At 49.8% G+C, this 25,861-nt stretch overlaps 1 protein-coding gene across 1 annotated transcript in view; it reads left to right on the top strand.

Moving 5' to 3' along the window:
• Positions 1 to 25,861, top strand: part of HCN2 (hyperpolarization activated cyclic nucleotide gated potassium and sodium channel 2) — a 265,315-nt gene that overhangs the window by 103,185 nt on the left and 136,269 nt on the right. Inside the window, exon 3 of the mRNA XM_085638283.1 lies at positions 7,124 to 7,285. Within this exon, the coding sequence (XP_085494409.1) occupies positions 7,124 to 7,285 (162 nt within the window). The remainder of the gene's footprint in view (positions 1 to 7,123; positions 7,286 to 25,861) is intronic.

The following is a 25,861-nucleotide window of genomic DNA, read 5'->3' as shown; positions in this document are numbered from 1 at the left end:
GGGAGGTGTGACGCAATTGGATGCCATGTTTACAGATGTCTGAGCTCTTGAGAAATCTTTTTATTAGGTTGTACCCAAGTTGACCTAAATCTCTTTCTCGAGTTGGGTTACTGGGTCTTGGCCACGAGCGGTGAGTTGGTGCAGATGATCAAGGATGATTGACAGGTCAACAGAGGAAGGCGGGATCATCTTGGACGAAGGATTCCATCAGCCTGGAAAGTCCTGAAGCTTTTTTCACAGGAGTTTGGAGCGTGAGACAATTTAGTTTCCTTCTTCGATAAGAATCATCCTGTACAGCGATCCGATCGAAGCATGATCCGGCCAGGGAGGGGGTTGATAACTTGTAAAAAGAGTAAGCCCGAGGCCGTGGCCTCCGTTATCCCTCTGATTATTGGTCGGTTTGTTAAAATCCATATTTACATTCTTGATTCCTTGAGCGTAGTTATTTGGAAATCCTGTGCCTTCATATATCGAGGTTATCCCAAGTCAAGCAGCAGGTTGAGGTCAGCATCTGAATGTGATCTAAGAGAACCAATCAAAGGTAACGGATAACTTTGGTACTAGCTGGCAGATGATGGTGAAGGATGAGGAAGACGATGGACTGGTAATGCTCTTCACAAGCAGATATTAGAAGGTTTAATAATCTGGGTTCTCTAGGCCTTCACACATGGTGTGAGATTAATGGATTAGAGCCGCCCCTCCGAAAAAATTCTCAGTTTTTAAAGAGGATTTTGTAGCCATCTGGGAAGATATCCTGGCGGGAGGGGTCCAGTGATTGTGCAGGACACGTGAAGTGAGAACAGCATGTTTTATGGCTTGCATTGAGGGATGCGGCCAGAGGAGGGCTAAAGTTGCCATGGAGGAGGAGGAGGAGGAGGAGGAGAAGTGGTACTAGACGGCCGATATCATTAACAATAAGCCAATTAGATGGAGCAGATGAAACTGCATGGTCTGACTAACGTATCATCCTTGGACCGGGCAATGGTGAAAGACGGACTGAGGGACCAAGAGCTTCTGAGGACTCCTTTGAAGTTGTGTAGAAAAGAATTTGGAAGATGGGAGCTGGTGACAGGAGCAGGACGCCAAATGTGATGGCTACGGAAACTTTGTGATGAGGACAAACATCATAGGAAGCGTTAGTGGGGATGAGGAAAGGGTCCCCCCCCAGAGGACAGGGGTGATCATTAATCAACAATAAACACAGGACACACCTTTTAAGTGCACCCCCAGCAATGTTCACCCTGGAGACCTCTCTCCCAGGGCATGTCTTCTGAAGCTGATTGTGAGTGAAGTTTTACCAAACTTCTGTACTTCCGGCGTCTGGGCCTCTCACTTGTTGAAACTTGGCAGTGTTTGAGAAAGTCTCGCGTCTCTGTGGAAGTAAACACTTTGTCTCTTACCTCATCCTCCATGTGGTACTCTAGAGTTCAGTGAGGATGTCCAACTTTTAGGGTCCTTTTGGAGATGTAAATTGTGGGACATTCAGATTGTTAATGGACCAATCAGAGCCCCTGCTACATAAATATGCACTAAATTCCAGGGCAGCATCACGTGTGCCAGCGGTCCTGTCCTAGGGGGCACTCTCAGGCGGTCACTAGGGCTTCCTCGCCTGTCTATTCTGGAGCTTGTGACCTCTGCACTGCCACTGGTGGACACCTCTGGGTTGTTACTCGACTTGTAACATTCAACCCAGTCAGATCCAGTAAATGGAGTCCAAGGTAAGCCTCCTTCCTCCGGCAAAACCTAGTGGGCATGGTCTGGTTGCCATGCTGTGATAGGCTTATCTCTTCTATTCCATGCAGGTGAATACAGTGAGGCTGCTGTGAGGACACAGGTTACTCCGAGGATCCCCGTGTTCCCTGCAGAGGACGAGTCTTCAGTTTATCCATCGTACTGAAGATCTGGCTGTTTATTTCCACAGCGTACCATCACGGAGAACTGGTCCCTAGAGAAGAACTCTCCAGAGGAAGGAAGGACTTGTCAACACCATTCACTGAACGGAGGAAGACTTCTGTCCCAGGCAGACCTCAAAGGAGCAGAAGGGAAAGTCTACAATGTGGTGCAAGCTAGAGACACCCCACAGAGAATCAGTGAAGAGTGGAAACTGTGAGCTGTTCCACCTAGACAGGGTGACTGACTCTCCTTCAGATCATCTGGCTTGGCTGAAGTCACGTTACAAGGTACCGGAGCCTGTGCTTAATTTGAGCCTGTGCATTCCAGTGCTCAGCACCGGCACTTAATCATCAACACCGGCGCTTGGACACATCAGTTTACAGGGAAATTAAGTGAGTTGCAAAGAATCACAGGATGTTGAGCCGACATAGAGACTCAAATCTGGTGCCCCAGCACCGAAGTCAGTAGCTCGGGCCATTGCACCACATCCGCTTCCCACTTTCATTGTTAGTCGTTGGTTCTATTTAGGCGGTGCTGACTATAGAAATAGGATGGTGCAAGCTGCCTCCTGACGAGAGCCCTGGCACTTATTTTTATATTTTACAAATGACCCACATGACAACTCTGACTCCCCAATGAAGTCATGGAATAGATCAGTCCCTTTTGTCCGTAACTCATGCATGCCCAAAGGGAGACACAGATAATACTTGCATTTCAATCATTCATTGAAGCATGGTGACTCTTGTTTAAAATACACGTGCTGCAATGATTATCAGAAGGAAACAGAGCAGAGTAATCCGCATTACTAGAAGCGTAAAGAAGATAAACAATGCAACCATTGTGCTGTTACATCGGTTATAAGCAGACATGTTTAATAATATCTATACTCCTACCTAGTGCTTCTGAAACTAGTGGGTGCTAAGGTGCCCGAATACCCTAGCGTCATCTGACTCCCCAGTTACCTGTGTGTATGTTTCATCTGGGAGCCGGTGTTGTGCAGAGGAGGCCATCATTCTTCTCAGGAAAGTAAACAGGATTCAGCTGGGCTGGAATTCTGGGATGGCTGAAATGCTGCTCTGTCTAAGCAAATCCCTCCCTCTCTCTGACTCCCACTTCCTCTCTCTCTCACTCTGTCTCTCTCTCCCTCTTTGACTCTCTCTCTCATTCAGTCTTCTCTCTCTCTCGTTGACCCCCTCTCTCTCACTTTCTCTCCCCTTCATTGCAGCCCCTCTCTCTCTTGTTCTGTGTGTCTACGTCCACCTGGAGCAACAGCATGATCCCCCAAGCTCTCAGAATGTGACTTCCAGCAGCAGCGCGCTGTTTACTTAGCTCTTTATTGAAGTTTTTATGGGGCATTGGTTGTCATCTTATGATAACTTCAGAGCTCTCTTACATACAGAAATAAATGTATTGCACACACACATGCAGTACAATTACCAGACTGTTAAAGTCCTGTCAGGTGAGTTGCACCCAGTGCCAAAATCCTTCAATTGCATACTCTGGGAAGTCATGTCTGTTTAATTTGGTTTTTAGCCGGGGGGTGTGAAATTTGCTTTTCATAATTACGTGAAGTCTTGTGAAATTGAGAAGCTGTCATTTTGCGCTACATTATAGTGTGAAATGCGTCCTCGCATCCAGTTTGACATGATGAGGCATTTTTTGCAAAAAATCGTGTGAAAAATACAATTATAGCAAAACAGTTGCTTGCAATCTGGTTGACGACATTGTTCCTGTGTTATAATTTTGCGGGGAACTGTAGTGTTATAATTTTGCGGGGAACTGTAGTGTATTAACGTGTTGTAGGGCGATGGGGAATTTCACGCACACCACCACATTCCCAAAATTACACTGGCATAATTAAATTTCACCCAGGCTTAGTTTTTAGGTCTTGCCTGGCGAAAGCAGCGCATGCGCTGCCTCACCATGGAGAGGACCCTTTGGAATCGATTCAGCCAAAGCTGAATGCGCGCACGGCCACATGGACAAAGATGGCTGCTCTCGCCATCCACAAAGCTAAACATGCACACGTAGGGCCAAAAAAATGCCCGACACCCTTTTTGTGCACACGCACGTGCATTTTTTTGTCCCTACGTGTGCATGGCAGCGTGCTTTCGCTTTCCCAGACAGGCTGAAGGGCCCGGCGGCAGTGCTGAGGAATCCGCCATGGCGCGCGCAGCCACTGCTCGACCCCAGGAGCTAGCGCGAGGCTTCCCGCGAGCATTGCTTGTGTTGTACTGGTAGGAAAATGGACTGCTAAAAAGGGAGGGTCCCCAGTTTATGGGTCACAATTGTACTCAGAGATTCATACAGCATAGAGTTATCATTAAACCAACCTGACATCGTCCCCCCATAGAACCCCTCTGTGACTGAATTATTACCTACCTGGCTACGGTCTGTTCTGCAGCATGCATGCTGGAACAGAATACCTCAAATGACTTCATGTGCACAGCACCCGCCGCAGCGCAGCGTGCTGTAAATGAGCATTGCTTAATTTATAAGGAGTGGAGCCTAGCCGCCTCCATAACCAACCCTGAAAGTGGTGTCGAAACTATTCTTGAAATACGGGTGCCCTGAGGGTTCAGGTGCACCCCTCTTTGCTCGCACGCGTTCATAAACTGCTTTCCAGTCATGGGCGCGGCCTGGACACAGAGGGTGAAATATAGATTATCTCGGCGGGGAAAGTTATCATGACGTCTTCTCCCCAGGATACATAACTTGCGAACACCTGAGGCAGGATAAAGTTATTAAGCTTCCTCCAAGTCAAAAAAGGTCTCTATAAGTCACCGCCGAGTTTACTGCCAGTGAGTGATCTTTCAAACCTCATAGTATTTAAAAAAAAAATTAAATGGCACTATAAAGTCGTCACTATACTTATCAACAATTTAAACGCACTTTTGAGTGTTGCTTCAGCCATAACAGTTATGCGTGATTACCGTTTGAAACAAAATAATCCTGGGAAAAAGCAAAGGTTGCAACATTAATGGAAAAGCTCTGAATCTGCCTGTCTCACTCCCTCTGCTCTCCTGTCCGCTCACGCACACCCACTCTCCTGCGGATGCCTGATCCCACGAAAATGTTAAGGGCCGCGATCCATAAAACTGCTTTTACATTTTTGTCCATATTTAAAAAAGGCTTAATATGAAACATGAAATTCACAGGTTGTAAATTTTATTCATATGAACAGGTAGAACAGGCCCAGCAATGTTTTCACTTTCCTAAAAGGAAGCACGCATTTCATAATTTTTTGAAAAATATACATATTTGACTTCTTATGCAGTACTTGATACTGCATTTTTGCAGTATTTTTCTCCTTGGAGAAATGCCTTCCGCTTCACCCACAGTGGCTTTGGAGGTATTCCAGTCTGATTCCTTCCCTGGACAGTGGGGTACTCCTGCCCTTGACCAGAACTAGGACTATAAACGCATCCAGCAGTAGAAGATCCCTTAAGAAGTTTGTACCCACGTTCTCGCATGTTAGTGGCGTCCCTGCCTTAGAACCCCAACAACCCACCGCTGTGAGAAAATGTACACACCTAGACAGATTTGACACATTGGCAGAAATGTAAGTGCAAGTAAATCCGCTTACAATGGATTGTGAAAATTTGCACTCATAAAATATATTTGGTGTGCATACTTTTTGTGATTTGGACCCAAATTATTTTTATACTAGTGTGAAGTTAAATCGAACTAACAGGCAAGTCACAGTTATCATTACAGAAGACTCAAGCATTGGCATAGCCAATAGGTCTCGCTTTTGGGACATTCTAAGTATTTAGTTATGCAGCACAATATCCTTACTGCAACAACATCAACTGTTGCATGGCTAAACACTTATAAGGTCCAATGCTTGTTCATTTAAGTTTGGCTCCGAGTTGAGTGCCCATCGTGTTTGTGAAATTTATGGATCAGCAGTCCAGGTGACATCATCCTAGAGCACGAACCATCATTGGTTAGTCTTACAAAAGTGAACTGTGACCAAATTATCCTGACCAATGAGACGCCGCCTCTGACTTCTGGTGCTCAGACCAAACTACTGAGTTTAATTTCAATCACTTCTTAAAACAGCCCTATTCTTTCCAGTGTGTCTGTCTGTTAAACTTTATTTCAGATCTTTCCCATTCGTTTCTTAGAATTCACCAAGCTCCTTTGCGCTGTCACGCCTGCCACATTGACGCGTCATATTTCTGCTTGAGGTAAACACAAAGAACGGACAAGTTTGCCAGTCTCAGTATTTGTGCTACAGCCCTTCAGTATATGTATTTCTTTAAGAAAAACTTTAATCATTCATTTGTAACGAGTTGGCGTAACGGCTAGGGCGCTCGACCTCGGAACTGGGTTCGAGTCTCAGCAATGATGCTAAACATCCTGTGATTCTGGGCAAATCACCTAATCTCCCCGTGCCTAACAAAAAAATGAATGTGTGTCCTCATGTAACGTAACTGGTGCTATGTAAAGCGCTTTGATACCTGATTGGATTCGGGTCAAGTTCGCGCTTTATAAAACTCTGCAAAAAAAAAAAGTCTCCCATTAAAGCCACAAAATATTTATTCAGGTGTGAGATTGAGAAGGTGTTGGTCCTGCCAATGCGTAGAGGGGATATTAAAATACAAAAAGCCAGGTTGTCGGGCAGTGCTGGATTCCCTAGCCAGCAGGTAGCGCTTTGAGGGCAGTTGCATGGGTGTGAACCGCTCTACAGGCACAGATTGTGCATAGTGTCATCCTCCAGATGAGACACTCAGTGCTGGAGCACCGCTCGGCCTGCAGACCACACAACCCCACCACCCCCACCATAAAGGTCTCCCCCCTTTGCAAAGCACTACATTCCGCAGCAGGGCTTAAAAACAATCTGCGCCATGGCTTTGTGCACTTCCAGAATGGTAAAGCCCTTATCCTGCCAGCTGCCAGGTTCAGCTCCATTAATCCCACACAGCATGTTTGGGCTCAGGCAGTTCATGTCAAATCTGGGGTATTGGAGAGATTTCAATGTGGGGGTGTCTGCGATGGGCATTCCCGCCTTTCATCCTTCTGAGGTCAATATACTGAGTATCCTCCATGCTGGGTGATAACGACACGTGATGTGCAGGGTTTTGGCACAGCGCTGGGTAGTGGTGCATGGGAAATAACTTGTTCATATTGTGCCAGGCGCAGTGCGGTGCTCTGCAGTGGATGACGTCAGAGCCCTCCCTGTGGACACACTTGGGTCTAACTCTACTTATTTGCTTCTCCGCAGATTTTTCACATGACCTATGACCTGGCGAGCGCCGTGATGCGGATCATCAACCTGATCGCCATGATGCTTCTCCTGTGCCACTGGGACGGCTGCCTGCAGTTCCTGGTGCCCATGCTGCAGGACTTCCCCAGCAACTGCTGGGTGTCCATCAACAACATGGTGGTGAGTGCCCTGTGTCCTACAGACCCCCCCCCCCCCGTGCTCATGCTGCAGGATTAGGCCCGGGCGACATCTCAATTATGCAGGAGTGATCAGAGTAGGTTCGGTAATTCCATGTTACTCTTTGACACGGGGTTACCAGCAACAACACAATTACGCCCACTCGAGTAATTTGGGGGAAAGAGATCCTACCGCACGAGCACATTTAGTGGCACGAGCGGCTGCTCGCACGGCTGTTCATGTTGTGTAGAATTTAGCTCTATTTTCTTAGCACAAAATGCATCCTCGTGTCCATTTTGAAAATGGCGCTAAATGCAGAATTACTGTTCTTACATAATTCTGTGTTATCTTGCAGACTTTGTGGGTAATTCTAAGTGATTACGCTACATGCAGCTATGCGAGTTCTGCCCACCGCTATACTGGACTTCCCCAGCAACTGCTGGGCGTCCATCAACACAGTGGTGGGGCGGACCCTGTATCCTACAGCCCCGCCGGCTCTATGTAGGGACTATACAAGGGTGTCACTTACCCTTGTCTAGTACCCACAGCACTCACTCCTGCAGCAAGTTTGTTACTTACCCTGGTCTAGTACCAGCCGCACTCGGCCTCTGAGGCCAGACCTTGCCAGCCACATGCACCTCCATCGGGTGCCCCCTCACCTGGTGGGCACGTGTCCGGCTCGGGTATCCTCAAGAATCTGGAGATGGGTTTAAAGTGCCTGTGCCAAGGCATGGGCACCTCAACCATCCGAACCTCCTTGTCACAGCTACACACTCACCTTTCAAAAGACACCACCAACGGTGCCTTAAAGCACACAGCGAACTTTATTTCCTGCAGCCTGCTTAAGGTGTGTCGTTCCTTCCCCTGCACCCAGGCGGCTCCCCCCACTCTTGGAGCTCTCCCCCCCCCCCCCCCCCTGCCCAGCTGCAGCCAGGCGGCTCCCCCCTCCTTGGGCCTTCCTCTCCCCCGTGCCCAGCTGGAGGGTGGTGCATTTAATGCCGCCCCAGAGAGTCTGGAGCGGCCCCCCGGGACATATACCCTTGTAAGAGCTCGCAGGATTCATCAGTATCTGCTCAAGAGCAGCCCCCCAACTGCCCCCCCCCCCACTCTCCTTCCGCCGCTCATTAATAAATGGCCCCCAGTCTGGTGATGAAGCGCACACTTGAGCGGTTGTATTAATAGACGGTGTGTGTTGTTGTTTGTGTCGGCGCCGCTTCCGTCTCGGCCTCTCTCGAGCGGGCCCGCCATGTCTCCCTCCCTATCCGGTGGGCTCTCTCTCTCTCTCTCTCTCAGGGCCGTTTCTGCCATTAGGCAAGACTAGGCGGCCGCCTAGGGCGGCAAAAGGGGGAGGGCGGCAAAAAACAGGCGTTTGAGATCGCCTGGCTGTCACTTTCTTGCAACAGCTTAGGGATGCCGTTAAGGAGAAAGTTAAACGCAGCCCGTCTTGTCACCGCAAAGATGTTTCTAAAGTAAAAGGAGATAAACAATCCATTTGTGTTGCTGTTGTTTATCTTTGGCGGATCGGGAATTATGGGCAGGCTCATCACAGACACAGCTCTGACACTCCGAATAAACGCTGCTATTTGGGGGCAGTCGACTCCAGTGGAGGAAATCGGAAAAAAAATAACAGTGTTCCCAGGAGGGAACTAAAGGTGCCGTATCAAGACAGTGTTGGATTCACTAAAGAGAATGCCTTCAAATTCTATTTGCAGGGCCCTAGGGAAGTGACAACTGAACTCGGTACTTTGTGTTCCGCTTCAATTAAAATGTACCCGCTTGGGCTAAGGAGCCATGGCCTTCTTTAATAAACACCCAGCGCCTCGACGACCTCCCTACTAACCTCTGCATAAAATATTAATCAGACCTGGCATATGTTGGCTCAGCAGCAGGTGAGCAATAAGCGGCAACTTATGGTCTGAAGAACAGCATTAAATCCCTGGTCAATCAAATTACAAAAATGCTAAAGGAGGTACAAGTCTGTTTGAGTTATTATACATATTCCAACAGATCTGCAATTATAATAAGGATGTGGCTATCATATACCTATGGGCATATATAATTTTCCAGATGACCGTGCTATGCTGTCCAATTACAGCCCCAATGTCCAGTTACTGCCTTAATACCAGCTATAGCACCACATGAAAAGGCACAACTATTTACGAAAGGCACAGCGATCAGGAACAGCATCAATGCTAGCAGTGCAGGTTTCAGTCATATTCATAGACGTCTGCTATAAGGGCTCAGGGAGATTCTTCACTGGGAACATTTTGAATGATATGGGGTCACATTTTACACTGATTGGCTCAATAGTCATTGGTGTGCCTAGCCAGTGCAGCCTGACGCTCCCCAGGCGTGGACCCCATTTATTCAAATTATGCAGTGGACACACTGTGTATGTCAATTGGTGCACCTAGTATGAATTGGGTGTATTCCCTTATGTTAACAATTACATCTAGTATGCCAGTGCCAGAATTTTGCCAAGAATTACCTTACATATGCCATTGCCAGAAATGTGTCATTTCCACTTACAAACACACGTGCTCACATGTTCACACAGACAGATACAGTTTTTTTCCAACTTTCCTGGCTTCAGCTGCCAGCATCAATCCACTACTGCTCCTCAGCTGCTGTTGCATGGACCCTCATGCAGCATGCAGTTACTTCCAGGCTCAGGCTCTGAGGCAGGTAACTGAAAGCTGACATCTGTCTATCTTCACTGCGCAGAGTTCAGTTTTTCACTTCTAGATTTTTCTCTGTACCCTCTCACATCATGTCTCAGGACCGAGTGAGGTCAGAGAGGCTCCTGAGCTCACCCTTTGATGAGATGGAAGATGATGAGATGCAAACCTGGTATAGGGATGGGCCAGTCTACTCTGCAGCAAAATGAGCAGAGTTGCCACTGTAACTGGCAGTTGAAGTTCTCAAAGAGTGCTAAACGATTTTGTTAGAAGAGAAAGAATAAAAGTGTATAGAGAGTGAGAAACTGCAGAGGCCTGGATGACAGGGGTAGAGAGTGATGGTAGTTAAAGGAACGGGGTGGCATTTTTCAATTCTCGCCTAGGGCGGCAAAACACCTAGAAACGGCCCTGCTCTCTCTCGCTCTCTCTCTCGCTCCACCCCCCTCCCTGACCCGCTCGTTGTCTCTCCTGTGTACTACCGGTCTCACCCTCTGTCTCACTCCCCGCTCTCTCTCCTGCCACTCTCTTTCATACTATCTCTGTCCCAGACAGGCGTATGTCTCTCTCTCTCTTGAATGTATCACTCTGTCTTTGTAGGTCTCTTCACCTCCTCCTCTCCATTCTCTGCCCCCACTTTGTCTCAGTCCCTCTTACTCCCCTTCGCTCTTCTTTTTTCATAACTCCTCCTTGTTTGCACCTCTCTTCACAGCCCCCTGTAATCTTCCTGCCTCTGGCTACCCTCCCCTTTTCCTAATCTCTTTATTTCTGTTGCCTATTTCACTTACTAACCCCTGCCTTTTTTATTCTCTCTCACATCTTTAAAATTGTATTTTTGTCTCACCTGCTTTTATTTGTGTTCCCTTTTCCTCACCACATTCCTTCTTTCCAGCTTTCTTTTTTTGTTTTTCTTTCTCGAGCTCCTGACTACCCCTCCCTCTTTATCTAACATTCATAAGTCGTAACTCAAAAACATATTCCCAACACCCTTGAAAGACCCGTCTCATCCACCTGCGGATGGACATCACCCGCGTCACTGTGCCGCTTGCATCATCTGTGACCCAGATTCCACCTTTGAAAAGATCATGGCCGCTCGTCTCTACAGAGAGATGGAAACATCAGCTTCAGTTTGGATTCTGACCGGTTTGTAGCAGGAAATCTACTCTGATTTGTGCTTAATTTCTAAAAAGGAATAAAAAGTTCCAGGGTCCTCATCGGGAGGTCCCTGACAGCGACACCACAAGCACAACTACTGACCATCACACTGCCACAAGTGTGACTATCTTGCCTTATTCCAGTCCCTGAAAGCTAAAAGAATGGCTTTGGCGGCAGGAATTAGTCATTTTTAATGTATGTTGAATTGATAAACTACTGTTGTTGTGCTCATCTCTAAATTAGATAAACTGCGCCACCATGTGGCAGACTGCAGAAAGTGCCAGTGTTGATAATGAACTGCCGGTGCTGGGAACCGGAAAGCACTGGCTGAAATTAAACACTGACTGTAAATTCCAGGAAAATCACTCCAGGTATTGCTAGATTTGTCTGCGGACTCCACAGCACCTTTTCATCTCCAGATCTCTGACTCATCTCTATTCGATGTCAGTAAACAACTTGGATCACAGGCCACACTCCTCAGCACATCTGGCATCAAGAACATATATGTGCCTATAACATCCAATTCTACTTCAACCGAAAAGCTACAAGGGTCCCCTCCTCGGATCTCAGCTGGAATGGTCCTTAATACCTGTAGGACCTCCTCGCCAGGTGAGCCAAGCCAATGCCCTCGGAGATCCATGCCAGAGAAAATACCCAAAAGAAAATGACTATGGTGGGCACACACTGGCGCCCAGGGACCCCCGCTTTAAAACCGGTTATGGTACCTTAATGCTACGAGTGTGCAAAGTGAGTGTTATTTCCTTTTGCGTAATTAGGCGATATTTCAGAGAAGTTATGCGAAATGGCAAACTTGTCCCTTAGCGCTTTATTTCAGAGTGCAGGGCGTGAACAACACTCGCTCGCGTCTATTCACTCATTTTGTTCCGGTGCTTCCATAATAGGATTTCTACCTGAACTGACTTCAAATTACAGGACGTGGTGTAATTTCGGGAATTTTGCATAACATGAAATTCCAGAAACTATGCAAAAAAGAAACAAACATTTCTCAATGGTCTACTCAATGCGTCAACCTGCGCCACTCCTGCGCCACTCCTGCTCCACTCCTGCGCCACTCCTGCGCCACTCCTGCGCCACTCCTGCGCCACTCCTGCGCCACTCCTGCGCCACTCCTGCGCCACTCCTGCTCCACTCCTGCGCCACTCCTGCGCCACTCCTGCTCCACTCCTGCTCCACTCCTGCGCCACTCCTGCTCCACTCCTGCTCCACTCCTGCGCCACTCCTGCTCCACTCCTGCTCCACTCCTGCCCGGGGTCGGGAAAAGCTCAAAACTCGCCCTTTCTTCTAAACTCTCCCCAAGCGCCAGATCGTACCCAGGTGCAGCAGCGCCATCACATTCACCCAGCTCTTCGTGTGAACTTCCCTTCTCCCAAGCCATCACCAGGCTGGTGGTTCATAGTTTACATATCACACCACCTCTCAGAGTTAGTCTTTGTTGTGCTAGTCTCTCTCGTTTCACTCTTTCCTGTCTATCTTTCTACTGTCTTGTTTTTTATCTCTCCTCTCTCACTTCCTTTCTCTCTTTCGGTTTCTCTGAGTCTGTCTCTCACTGTCTAATTCCTGCCTCTGTTCCTTGTCCTCCTAACAATCACACAGCCAGACAGGAAGTTATTCAGCCCCTGAAAGGAGCTCTTTAAAGGGTAATGTTTTCATTTCCTGGCAGATTCTGGGGCCTGTTGGGATCAGGGTGCCTGTGTGGCACTGCATGTGTTGGGTGTCTGTCTGCACTTGGGGGAGGACAGCTGCCAGTGTGTCTCTTGGTCAGGAAGCACACTCCAGCCATGCATGTCTGCACACCCACACCACTTTCACTTCTCGGTCTAGACTCTGCCTGTGCAGGCCTCAGCCCGACGCATGCTGGGTGTTGTGAGGTGCATTGAATCTTGGGTGCTGCTGTTACATTTCCGTGTGTCCCACCGCCATCCACGTCCCTCCACAAACGGTCACTTACTGGCGCGCACAATGTTCTATCAGTGTCCAGGGCTTGTGACACTGCCCATAGGCCCCAGATGGTGCTGCCACACTCAGTGTTTAATTTGTATAACAGTAAGTGCCAGGGCCCTTCTCAAGAGGCCACTGTAGATGATACCACGCGTGGCCAATGACAGCGCGTAGACAACTACTAACCATCACACCCTACAAGTGTCACAATTCAGACTATTCCAGGCCACCTAAAGATATAAACATGATGTTGAGAGCAGCTATTATTCATATTTCACATATATTGTTTTAATAACCAACTGTTGTTGTGCTCATCTCAAAATAAGATAGAAAGCACCACCATGTGGTGGACTTTCATAAGTGCTGGTGTAGAGAATTAAGTGTTGGTGCCAAGCACCAGAAGCCACTGGCTCAAATTAAGCACTGCTGTGCCCTCTAAGAATAATACTACCAAGGGGCCTGTAAGGGGCAAGAGACCATGTTCCACCTGGAGGAAGGACTGCCCCCTGATAGGAGATGCCAACAGTAAACAAAGCTCTCAGGTGCCACCTGCAGTCAGGGTTGCCATTTTCAGATCTGACCCATATGACGCACAGTTCTACACACTGGTCCTTTCAAGCCTGCCCTCTGGGCAGTGCAAGAGTGCCCGACAGGCCAGTCCAACCCTGGAGGCCTCACATGCTACCTAAAGACAAGGTGTGTGCTTTCATAAAGAAGGAAGCGTGGCAGCCTAGTTTAGTTTCCGTTATTTCGCAGAGGTTTCCTAGAGCCTGCAGATAATGTGTGTTTCTGTTCGCCAGTTGTTCCCTGTGACTTTGTACACACAAACATAACAATCACTGTGTCTCCTCATGGTGCAGTGTGTACATTCAGGGGCATTGCCAACCCAGCCGTGATAGCTGAAGGCATTCTGGGGTGGTGCATGCAGGCATTGAAAAGGGCTGTCTCTCTCCATAAACCCTGGCAGGGCAACATGTTCCCATTGATAGAATTCACAAGTAGATCTATTCCTAGTAAGAAAGCAGACCCTCCTTCTCCTATGGCTCCTGGCCATGCAGGATGTGCTGGAGGGACCTGCATGAGGCATGCTGGGATAAAAGGGGCATTGGCAAGGCGGCTGGTGACAGCATGGCATCAGTTTGTGGATATTCCCGTAATGAGATCCTGGGATGGGTCAGGCACCCTGTGGTTTAGCTTCTGGTGAACTGTTCCATAGCAGCACACTCCAGACTCTAGGAGTCTTCATGTATCACTCAATGGACGCTACACCGAGTGCATGCACAGGAGGGCGGGTGCCCATGCAAGGTGGCACGCGGGCAGGGTGCCCATGCAGGGAGGTGCACGGACAGGGTGCCCATGCAAGGTGGCACGCGGGCAGGGTGTCCATGCAGGGAGGTGCACGGACAGGGTGCCCATGCACTGGAGGGTGATGCGCGACAGGGTGCCCATCCGCAGGAGGGCAGTGCGTGGGCAGGGTACCCATGCACACCTGGGTCATGGGCCTGCATGTCTGGAAGCATGTCTGATATGCATGACTGCTGTGACTTCTCACATCCTTCGAACAAGCTTACAGCATCTGTGAATGGACTGGAGAGTTTATCTGTGGTGAGTAGACGTGGGGCAGGGTGCATCCTGTTGTTGCTTCAGTTATTTAGTCCAAAAGCAAAGTTCCCCTGTAGGTAATGCAAGCGAAGGTTCCCCATGTGTTCTGGAGGGAGCTCTCCGATGCAAGCGTTCCCTTGCATGCACAGCCGCCTTTTGCACTGATTCGAGCTCTAGTCAGCTCACCCCAGATCTGGCATCTTCTCCTTACAATCCCACCACTCTGTCCTGCTGTATGGGGGGTTACCCTTGGGGACAAGGCTATCTATGTCCTCTAAATGTGAAGATGCTGCCCCAGCAGTGCAGGTACACAGGCACCTCGGCGGGTATTCCCGTCATGCTCTTAGAGGGCATAGAGGACCGGGGGTATCCTTATATATCAATCTCACTGACCCCCTCTTTCTGTTGCCTCCCTCTCTCCCCACTTCCTTCACTGTTCCTTTATCACTCATTGAGAAGAAGTTTCATGCAGAACACTACAGATAGAGCCTAGAGGGGTAAGGCGCCTTGGATGAGCCGAGGCCCCACCCCTAGTGTTCTGTTCACAAATGGAGGTGGCACGTAAGGCCTCTTTGAAGTGCCGGTGCCCTTTGCTGACCTTCAGGTAGCACAGACCAGCATCTAGGCTTGACTCCACCAGAGGCTTCACGGCATGAATCTTACTGTAGATTCACGTCATGGGCCTGATTCGAGGAGGGCATTTGTTTTCTGGAAATTGAAATGTGAGCTACAACCATTTGTGTATCTTGAATGACCTACTAGGATGTCAGCCAGAAACTCTCAATTCCACACACCTCATGCAATATCATTAGATTGTTTTTCTCTGACATTGGGTTCTGCAGTGAGGGGGGTATTACTGGAAATCAGTGATAAAAGAGGCAAGATATCTTGGTGAGTTAAAAAAAGCAGACATTTTGAACTTGAGGACTTAGCTGGTCCAGTCGAGTAAGAAACACTTAAAAATGTTTCTTTTTCTCCCTTTGGACGCAATTAGTGGTTTTCTCTGTTTTTATCTTGTTGGACAAAACCGGTAGGTTTTGCCAGAGGAGATGGTTTTTGGATCCATTGTATAGACAAACACAGACACCCTCATTTAGAGAAGGTCAGGAGCTGGAAAACATGTTGAATGTGTGGCTAGTGGATTTCAGTTCCTTTATAATGATTTTTCTGTTTAGAGTAAAGCGCATTCCTTGTTCTAGATTAAGAGGCTGCCTTTGATACCGTCATATCGGGACCCTCTAGTCCGGCCATGTCAAGACCACGTCATGGGTAGGGCCTTCGTTTCATTAAAAAGTTGCCTTGCTGTTTGCTTGCACCGCATCCTTTGAGGTAATGTTGCACCAGCTCGCTCCTCTCGCCTCTCCTTTCCAACATGTATCTTCATCCGTGTTTTCTTCTCCCAATACACGCTGTCCTCGCATGTGTGCTATGGTACCCGGTGCTTCTCTCCAGCGATGTCGGCACCTCCGGGTGTACACTTGGCTCTCATATGTGCATAAGTGGAAATTCGGCTCTTTGTCCTGGCCCCTCCCACAAAACGAGGGCCCAGATTCACGAAGGCATCTGGGATGCGCTCGCTTCTTGCCCATTATAAGAAGGCTTCTGGGATGTGCTCGCTTCTTGCCCATTATAAGAAGGCGTCTACAATGAGCTCGCTTCTTGCCCATTATAAGAAGGCTTCTGGGATGTGCTCGCTTCTTGCCCATTATAAGAAGGCGTCTGCGATGAGCTCGCTTCTTGCCCATTATAAGAAGGCTTCTGCGATGCCCTCGCTTCTTGCCCATTATAAGAAGGCTTCTGCGATGAGCTCGCTTCTTGCCCATTATAGGAAGGCTTCTGGGATGTGCTCGCTTCTTGCCCATTATAAGAAGGCTTCTGCGATGCCCTCTCTTCTTGCCCATTATAAGAAGGCTTCTGCGATGAGCTCGCTTCTTGCCCATTATAAGAAGGCTTCTGGGATGCGCTCGCTTCTTGCCCATTATCAGAAGGCGTCTGCGATGAGCTCGCTTCTTGCCCATTATAAGAAGGCTTCTGGGATGTGCTCGCTTCTTGCCCATTATCAGAAGGCGTCTGCGATGAGCTCGCTTCTTGCCCATTATAAGAAGGCTTCTGGGATGTGCTCGCTTCTTGCCCATTATAAGAAGGCGTCTGCGATGCCCTCGCTTCTTGACCATTATAAGAAGGCGTCTGCGATGAGCTCGCTTCTTGCCCATTATATGAAGGCGTCTGCGATGAGCTCGCTTCTTGACCATTATAAGAAGGCGTCTGCGATGAGCTCGCTTCTTGCCCATTATAAGAAGGCGTCTGCGATGAGCTCGCTTCTTGCCCATTATAAGAAGGCGTCTACGATGAGCTCGCTTCTTGCCCATTATAAGAAGGCTTCTGGGATGTGCTCGCTTCTTGCCCATTATATGAATGCGTCTACAATGCCCTCGCTTCTTGCCCATTATAAGAAGGCTTCTGGGATGTGCTCGCTTCTTGCCCATTATAAGAAGGCGTCTGCGATGAGCTCGCTTCTTGCCCATTATAAGAAGGCGTCTGCGATGAGCTCGCTTCTTGCCCATTATAAGAAGGCTTCTGGGATGTGCTCGCTTCTTGCCCATTATATGAATGCGTCTACGATGCCCTCGCTTCTTGCCCATTATAAGAAGGCGCCTGCGATGTGCTCGCTTCTTGCCCATTATAAGAAGGCTTCTGCGATGAGCTCGCTTCTTGCCCATCATAAGAAGGCTTCTGGGATGTGCTCGCTTCTTGCCCATTATACGAAGGCGTCTGCAATGCCCTCGCTTCTTGCCCATTATAAGAAGGCTTCTGCGATGTGCTTGCTTCTTGCCCATTATGTGAAGGCCTCCATCACTATTCTAGCTCAAGCCTCACCATATTGGGTTAAGGGGAAAGTCCAAGCTTTTATTGAGAGATTTATGTACCAACTGCTTGGCAAACGAGGAAACGGGCGGGCAATCATCCACGGATCTAACTGACCTGGTCAGTAGTTTGAATTCCAAACAACATGTGCTCTTAACCACCTATACCAAAGGCCATACATTAGATCAGGTCTGGTTCACTATTCTATCTGTATCTAACCTCACGGTCATGCCCTACGTATGGTCAGACCATAATTAAATTCTCACTTGTTGGTCTGGTCCTTTCAAACCCCCTCCCAGCGAAAGAATTTGGGCCCGAGTCAATATCGAGTCCTTCTGCAACTCACTGGCTACTTCTTTACCTAACACAAATGCCAGTAAAGACCGACACGAGAAAGGCACCGCTACCTGGTTAACAGAAGCCAGTAATACGCATGCCCCCTCTAACACACTAGACTTGGCGGGCACCACGATGCGTCGAAATGTTTTTCAGATTTAAAACCAGCAAAACTTGCACTCCGCCAGCTGAACGCAAATGGCGAAATTACTGTTCATGTGACAAAAAAGAAGTTTATTTGATACATCTCAAAAAATTAATCATACATGTGAAATCTGCCTTCTCGGATAAAATTAAAAACTCAACAAATAAGTCTAAGGAAATTTTTGAAATTGTGTCACAATTATCAAACTCCAACAGAGAGATTACAATGATCGGCCGCCTTAGACCGTATGTGACGCCCGCTATTCTTTCTTCACTGATAAGATGATCAAAGACAGTATTCCCTCAGGTTCCTTCCCCTCGGCAACACCTATTGGGGACAGGAATCCATTCTTAATGTCTGAGCTGCCCGCGATCAGCAGGGTGCACCTCGTGGACCTGCTGACTAAAGGGAAATCGGGCTCCCCCAATGACACCTGTCCCCCTAAGGTTCTCAAAGAAGTCTTTTGCCTCTTCCCTGACTCAGTCACATCCCTCCTTACCCAGCCCTTGAGCGTGGTATCGTCCCCAGCTCCTTTACAGAGGCGATAGTGGTTCCATTAGTAAAGAAAGCCGGTGATGACCCACTTACCTTGAAAAACGATTGCCCTATATCCCTGCTACCTTATCTAGCAAAGGTTTTAGAGGCACATGTCGCCAGTGGCTTATGCTCCTTCTTAGAGGAAACCAATTTCCTCGAGCCCCATCAGGCAGGTTTCCGGCCAGCCCTCTCTACTGAAGCGGTCATCCTCTCAGCCGTGGATGACTTGCGTAACGAAGCAGGCAGGGATACCACTCAGGCGCTGGCTCTTCTTGATCTCTCAGCAGCCTTTGACATGGTCGCGCATGCGTGGACAGTGTCCGAGCCGCCGGCCTCCAGGGCACAGCGCTTGATTGGATTTTCTCCTTCTTGAGGGACGGCTTCCTGTCCGTCTGGCTATTCCCATTCAGCCCTCCCAAGGTTCGACTTACCTGCGGAGTACCCTAAGGGCCCTCTCTGTCCCCCCCCCATTGTTTCAATTGGTACATGCCTCCCCTGGTGCATCCCTTGAAGGAAAAAAAAAATATATGAAGGTTAGAATTTACAACTATGTGGGTGATATGTAATTGCTCTTTGGTATCAATAACTCACTGGAGTCCAAAGTAACCGTCCAAAATACGATGTCATTCATCTGCGACTGAATGAACAGTAATCAACTCAAATTAAATTTTGGTAAGACGGAGATTGTCTTAACAAGTAGCAAACACGACTTGTAGATCTCCACATTCTAGCCTGCTGCGATGGGCACTTCCCTGCCCTCGCCCCAGAGCTTAGTTAAAATAAAAACCTATCATTGAAACCCCAATTATCATCCTGCTTTTTGCAGCTTTGCAAAATCAGAAAGATAGGTACATTTCTTGTGTTTGACGCTCTCATCCAGGTCATTATCGCATTAGTCATCTCAACTATCCAACCTCACTCTACCTGGGTCTTCCCAAGGGCCTCAACTGTAGACTACAACAAAACAAGGCATCCAGGCTGATCCACCAACAGTCCAGAAACTGCCGCGACACTCAACTGATCCTCTTGTCCACCGAGGACCCCCCAACGTCAAAACCAACTTCAGCAACAGCATGACTAACGTAGTCAAATGGATGAGAGACAACTCCCTCCAACTCATCTCCGACAAAACTGAAGTAAAGATCTTCGGGAAGAACACACTGTGCATGGGACCACATTTGTTGGCCTGCAGAACTCAGACCCACACCGACCAACCATGCATGCAACCTCGACAGCCAACCAAGCATAGAATGACAAGTCAACGCAGTCCCCTCCTCCTGCTTCCGCACACTTCGCATGCTCCGCAGAACCTTCAGGTGGATCCCAACCAACAACAGGAAAACTATAACTCAGGCCCTCTCACCAGCCGCCTTGACTGCGGCAACGCTTTCTGTGCTGGCATGTCTACCCAGCGCCTCAGAAGACTCCAGACCATACAGAACGCCGCAGCCAGACTCATCCTGGACCTCCCCAAACAAACCCACATTGCCCCCGCCTGAGAGACCTCCACTGGCTCCCGACCCGAAGAGATGCCAGCGTAAGATCCTCACGCACACCTACAAAGCCCTCCATGATCTAGGGCCATCACCCATCGACTCCAGACATCTGTGCTCCTCTTGACTCGCCCTCGCACACACACCCTCATCCGTCGCAGCGGTGGTCGCTCCTTCTCCTACTTCACTGCCAAGACCTGGAACAAACTTCCCCTCCAACTCCGTACAGCCTCCTCGCTGACAGACTTCAGAAAAAGACTCAAAACCTGGCTCTTCAGTGGAGAAACAGAGCCCGTATACCCCCAGGGTGACAAGTGACGGTTGATTGGCACATCACCCCCTCGATGCGGAAAGTACACTTGCTGCCGGTAGAACTATATTCAAGACTGGCCGCATTGTTTATAAATCTCTGTACGGCAGCAGGCCAGCCTTTATTTCAGCTCGTATCCAAAAATAACCACCTACCCGTAACTTGAGATCCACTCACTTGAATCTTCTTACTATCCCCTCAGTCAAAAGGAAGGAGCTTGGCAGATTCTCTGCCCCCTGTCTCTAGAACTCCCGACCACTTGAGATTCAGACTACCCCATGTTACACCATATTCAGACTAATTCCGAAAACATGGCCCTTTAAACAAGCATACGACTGAAAGTGTGAGCAGGGTATATCACCCGATGGGGCTTGAGGAGTGACCGGGTCTGCTGGGTGTATTGCGGTACGGCTTCCGAAGTAAACATGGAACAGAACCAGCTTTGGTATCTGCGACGGAGAGCATTAGACGATCCACTGATCGGTGATAGAGCTCTGAATCTGCTGTCCTCTTTCCTTACTGACAGATCTTAGAGTGTGACCATCAATCAGTTTCAATCAGACCCTTTTTCATTTCCATGTGGGGTACCACAGGGGGCAATCCTTGAGCCCCACATTATTTAATCTCTGCCTCCTTACTTGCAAACTCATACGCTCATTTGGGCTGAAGGCCGTCTCACACGCTGATGACACCCGGATAATTGTCTATTTCTAAAGACGCGGAGGACATCGCAGCCACCTTCAATCACTGTATGAAGGCAGTGGCTTTATGGATGGGCAAGAACTATCGGAAGTTAAACTGAGACAAGACGGAGGTACTGTTCTTTGGATGTCAAACTACGATCTGGAACAGCAACTGGTGGCCAGACATGCTCGGCACCTTACCCACTCCAGCGGACACAGCTAAGAATCTAGGTGCCATCCTGGATAGCGAGGTGTCACCGGACCGCCAGGTCAACCGTCTAGTGTCAAGCTGCTTCTAGACTATTAGAATGTTGAGGATAATGTTCCCGTTAATGGCCCTCCCGGCTCGTAAGCATGTAGTTCTTGCATCGGTCTCCTCAAGGATACACTACTGTAATGCGCTCTACCTTGAGACCAACAAGACGACCCAAGCAAAGCTGCCACTTGTGCAGCATGCAATGGCGAGGCTAACCTTGGATATTCCGAAGTGGCAGTCGGTGTCGAAAGGACTACGAGAACTGCACCGGGTCCCGGTAGAGAAGAGCGTTATGTTCAAGGCACTCTTTATTCTACATAAGTCTGTCTACGCAGTAAGTCCAGCTAGAATTAAAGCCATGTCCCTACTAGAAATCTTCGCTCAGCACATCATAACTGGGCGACGGTTCCCAGGGTTCAGAAGAAGACATGGGAGGCAGAGGTTCCTCAGTGGCGGCAGCAGGGCTCTGGAATGCTCTTCCCCGTCATCTCACATGCCTGAAGCTGCACTCCCCCTACAGGAAGGCTTTAAAGTCCTGGTTGTTTACCCTGTAGGAAGTCATAGCACCACTGGGAGTTTCCAGTTCTTTGCACGCCACATAGCAAGACTACAGCGCCTAGAAGCCCAAGAGCATTTGATGCGCTTTTATACATTTTGGTCTTATCGCATCTTCCTCCCTTTCTTTCCCTTGTGCTTTCTTTGCCTTTTCTGATTGTGCTGCTGTCTTGCAGTTAACCTGGCTTCCCATCTTGCATGGTTTTCCCTTTCTGCCTATCTACCTCTGTCACTCCCCTCTCCCTCGTTTCTTCCCCTGTTTGGTTCTTTCTTTCTGTTGCCTTTTCACATGCTCTCTAAGTCTCTGTTTCACTTTCCTATCACTCACTGACCTTGTTTCTCTCTGTGGTATGTCATTCTCTCTTGCTTTTAAACCCTGATCCTTTATCTGTGATCCTCTCTTATTCTCTCTGCCCATCATCTTTTCCCCCCTGTCTGCCTACCCCCTCTCTTTATGCATACATTTCTCTCACTCTTTCCCAGGCATCTCTCCTCTCTGTTTTTCTCTTGTACTTATCGTCTTCCTCATCTCACTCAATCACCCTCTCTCTTTTCCTTCTCATCCCCTCTCACTCTTCCAACGCACTCCTGTGTTGCAGTTCTTGTGTCCACAAGCCCAGTACTCTCTCCAGTTACCCCTCTCCTGGCAGGCCCCGGCAGGAATGGTGCCCACCAGCCGTTCTTCTCCAGTTTCTTATGTTTCCTTCCATTTCCAAGATTGCGCGTGGACAGGAGGCAGCGACGGATGGAAGGAGACTCTATTGTTCGACGGGGAACAAAGGCAGAGGCTGCAAATAGCCCTCAGAGCTCGGAAGGATATTGTGTCCGCCGAGACCGGGGGCAGCAGATGAGAGAGGAGAGAGGGGGTGTCTGGATAGAAGGGGCTTGCTTCAAGGCGCGCAATAGAGAGGCAGGATGGTGGGAGAGGGGGGTGCCTCGATAGAGGGAGACATAGGCGCCGCGCCACTGTTTCCCAGTCCAGGGAGGACCTGGCCTGGCAGTTCGGGCTGGACTGTTCCCATGAGGCACCGGGTCAGACTGATTTGCATATGGCCGGGTCTAAACTGGGGTGGCGGAGTGGGCAAAATAATGATGGACTGGGTGCGATCCGAGTAATTACCAGTGACTAAGATTAAAGCATTCCAGCCTTCACTTTTTTATATACGTCATTCAAATGATAGCCCATTAAAGGGAACAGGTTCTTAAAAATAAAGAAACACTTCGGACAGCATCCTCTTTGCGATTCAGATGCCACCTCGACTCAGACATTGGTAGCTAATCAATGGCTTGTGTGTGCAATTGTGCCAACAATCCATTGAGCTATCATTGGCAATCAGGAGGAAACCCATATTGGATGCCCTTCCTGGTTTATATTCGGAATGAGTAATAGAAATACTTTTTCAACTCACAAAAGAGTATTTGTACATCACAAAGCGCCCCGTTGTGGTGAAAAACCCACTGAATCTCTGGGTTTGCGACAACAAAGGTGCTGAGTGCATCAGACCCCTTGCTCTCTGCCTTGCCCGACCCCTGGGTTCTGGCTCTTCCTCGGGCATTAAGATGCCAGCCTTTGGCTTACCAGGCCCACTGGCACTGCACCCTCATCAAACACCAGCATCCACCAACCACAGCACCCAGAGCGCGTCCGTACACACGGACAGTGTCGCCTCGGAGTCACTCACAGCGCCCTCAGCGTGTCCGTACACATGGACAGTGCCGCCTCATAGTCACTCACAGCACCCAGAGCGCGTCCGGACACACGGACAGTGTCGCCTCGGAGTCACTCACAGCGCCCTCAGCGTGTCCGTACACACGGACAGTGTCGCCTCGGAGTCACTCACAGCGCCCTCAGCGTGTCCGTACACATGGACAGTGTCGCCTCGGAGTCACTCACAGCACCCAGAGCGCGTCCGGACTCACGGACGGTGTCGCCTCGGAGTTATTCACAGCGCCCAGAGCGCGTCCGGACACACGGACAGTGTCGCCTCGGAGTTATTCACAGCGCCCAGAGTGCGTCCGGACTCACGGACGGTGTCGCCTCGGAGTCACTCACAGCGCCCTCAGCGTGTCCGTACACATGGACAGTGCCGCCTCATAGTCACTCACAGCGCCCACAGCGTGTCCGGACACACGGACAGAGTGGCCTCAGAGTCATTCACAGCACCCAGAGCGCGTCCGGACACACGGACAGTGTCGCTTCATAGTCACTCACAGCACCCAGAGCGCGTCCGGACACACGGACAGTGTCGCCTCGGAGTCACTCACAGCACCCAGAGCGCGTCCGGACACACGGACAGTGTCGCCTCGGAGTCACTCACAGCGCCCTCAGCGTGTCCGTACACACGGACAGTGTCGCCTCGGAGTCACTCACAGCGCCCTCAGCGTGTCCGTACACATGGACAGTGTCGCCTCGGAGTCACTCACAGCACCCAGAGCGCGTCCGGACTCACGGACGGTGTCGCCTCGGAGTTATTCACAGCGCCCAGAGCGCGTCCGGACACACGGACAGTGTCGCCTCGGAGTTATTCACAGCGCCCAGAGTGCGTCCGGACTCACGGACGGTGTCGCCTCGGAGTCACTCACAGCGCCCTCAGCGTGTCCGTACACATGGACAGTGCCGCCTCATAGTCACTCACAGCGCCCACAGCGTGTCCGGACACACGGACAGAGTGGCCTCAGAGTCATTCACAGCACCCAGAGCGCGTCCGGACACACGGACAGTGTCGCTTCATAGTCACTCACAGCACCCAGAGCGCGTCCGGACACACGGACAGTGTCGCCTCGGAGTCATTTACAGCACCCAGAGCGTGTCCGGACACACGGACAGTGTCGCCTCGGAGTCACTCACAGCACCCAGAGCGCGTCCGTACACACGGACAGTGTCGCCTCGGAGTCACTCACAGCGCCCACAGCGTGTCCGTACACATGGACAGTGCCGCCTCATAGTCACTCACAGCACCCAGAGCGCGTCCGGACACACGGACAGTGTCGCCTCGGAGTCATTTACAGCGCCCAGAGTGCGTCCGGACTCACGGACGGTGTCGCCTCGGAGTTATTCACAGCGCCCAGAGTGCGTCCGGACTCACGGACGGTGTCGCCTCGGAGTCACTCACAGCGCCCTCAGCGTGTCCGTACACATGGACAGTGCCGCCTCATAGTCACTCACAGCGCCCACAGCGTGTCCGGACACACGGACAGAGTGGCCTCAGAGTCATTCACAGCACCCAGAGCGCGTCCGGACACACGGACAGTGTCGCTTCATAGTCACTCACAGCACCCAGAGCGCGTCCGGACACACGGACAGTGTCGCCTCGGAGTCATTTACAGCACCCAGAGCGTGTCCGGACACACGGACAGTGTCGCCTCGGAGTCACTCACAGCGCCCTCAGCGTGTCCGTACACATGGACAGTGTCGCCTCGGAGTTATTCACAGCGCCCACAGCGTGTCCGTACACATGGACAGTGCCGCCTCATAGTCACTCACAGCACCCAGAGCGCGTCCGGACACACGGACAGTGTCGCCTCGGAGTCATTTACAGCACCCAGAGCGTGTCCGGACACACGGACAGTGTCGCCTCGGAGTTATTCACAGCGCCCAGAGTGCGTCCGGACTCACGGACGGTGTCGCCTCGGAGTCACTCAGTGCTATTTTTACTTCATTTATTTGCCTCCGGCGGTGTTGGGTTTCTCGGATGCATTAAATCCCCATCCGAGAACTGACACTGCCAGGATCTGGTGGTTTGAGGGGAGACGTGTGAAGGGGAAGCTTTCCCTTTGATACCCAGAGCCGGGGGGGGTGCAGAAACCATCCATTACCCAGAGCCTGGGAGGTTTAAAAGCTCTTCTGTGGCACAGAGTGCGGGGGTCAGTGCCCCCTCCCAATCATTGTATGTTTTTTATGCTTCTCCCTCTCCCATCCATTCTCTCTCTCTCTCTCTCTCTCTCTCTCTCTCTCTCTCTCTCTCTCTCTCTCTCTCTCTCTCTCTCTCTCTCTCTCTCTCTCTCTCT

This window comes from Triturus cristatus, chromosome 12, assembly GCF_964204655.1.
Source record: "Triturus cristatus chromosome 12, aTriCri1.1, whole genome shotgun sequence".
NCBI lineage: Eukaryota > Metazoa > Chordata > Amphibia > Caudata > Salamandridae > Triturus > Triturus cristatus.
This window is presented reverse-complemented; position numbering and strand designations above follow the sequence as displayed.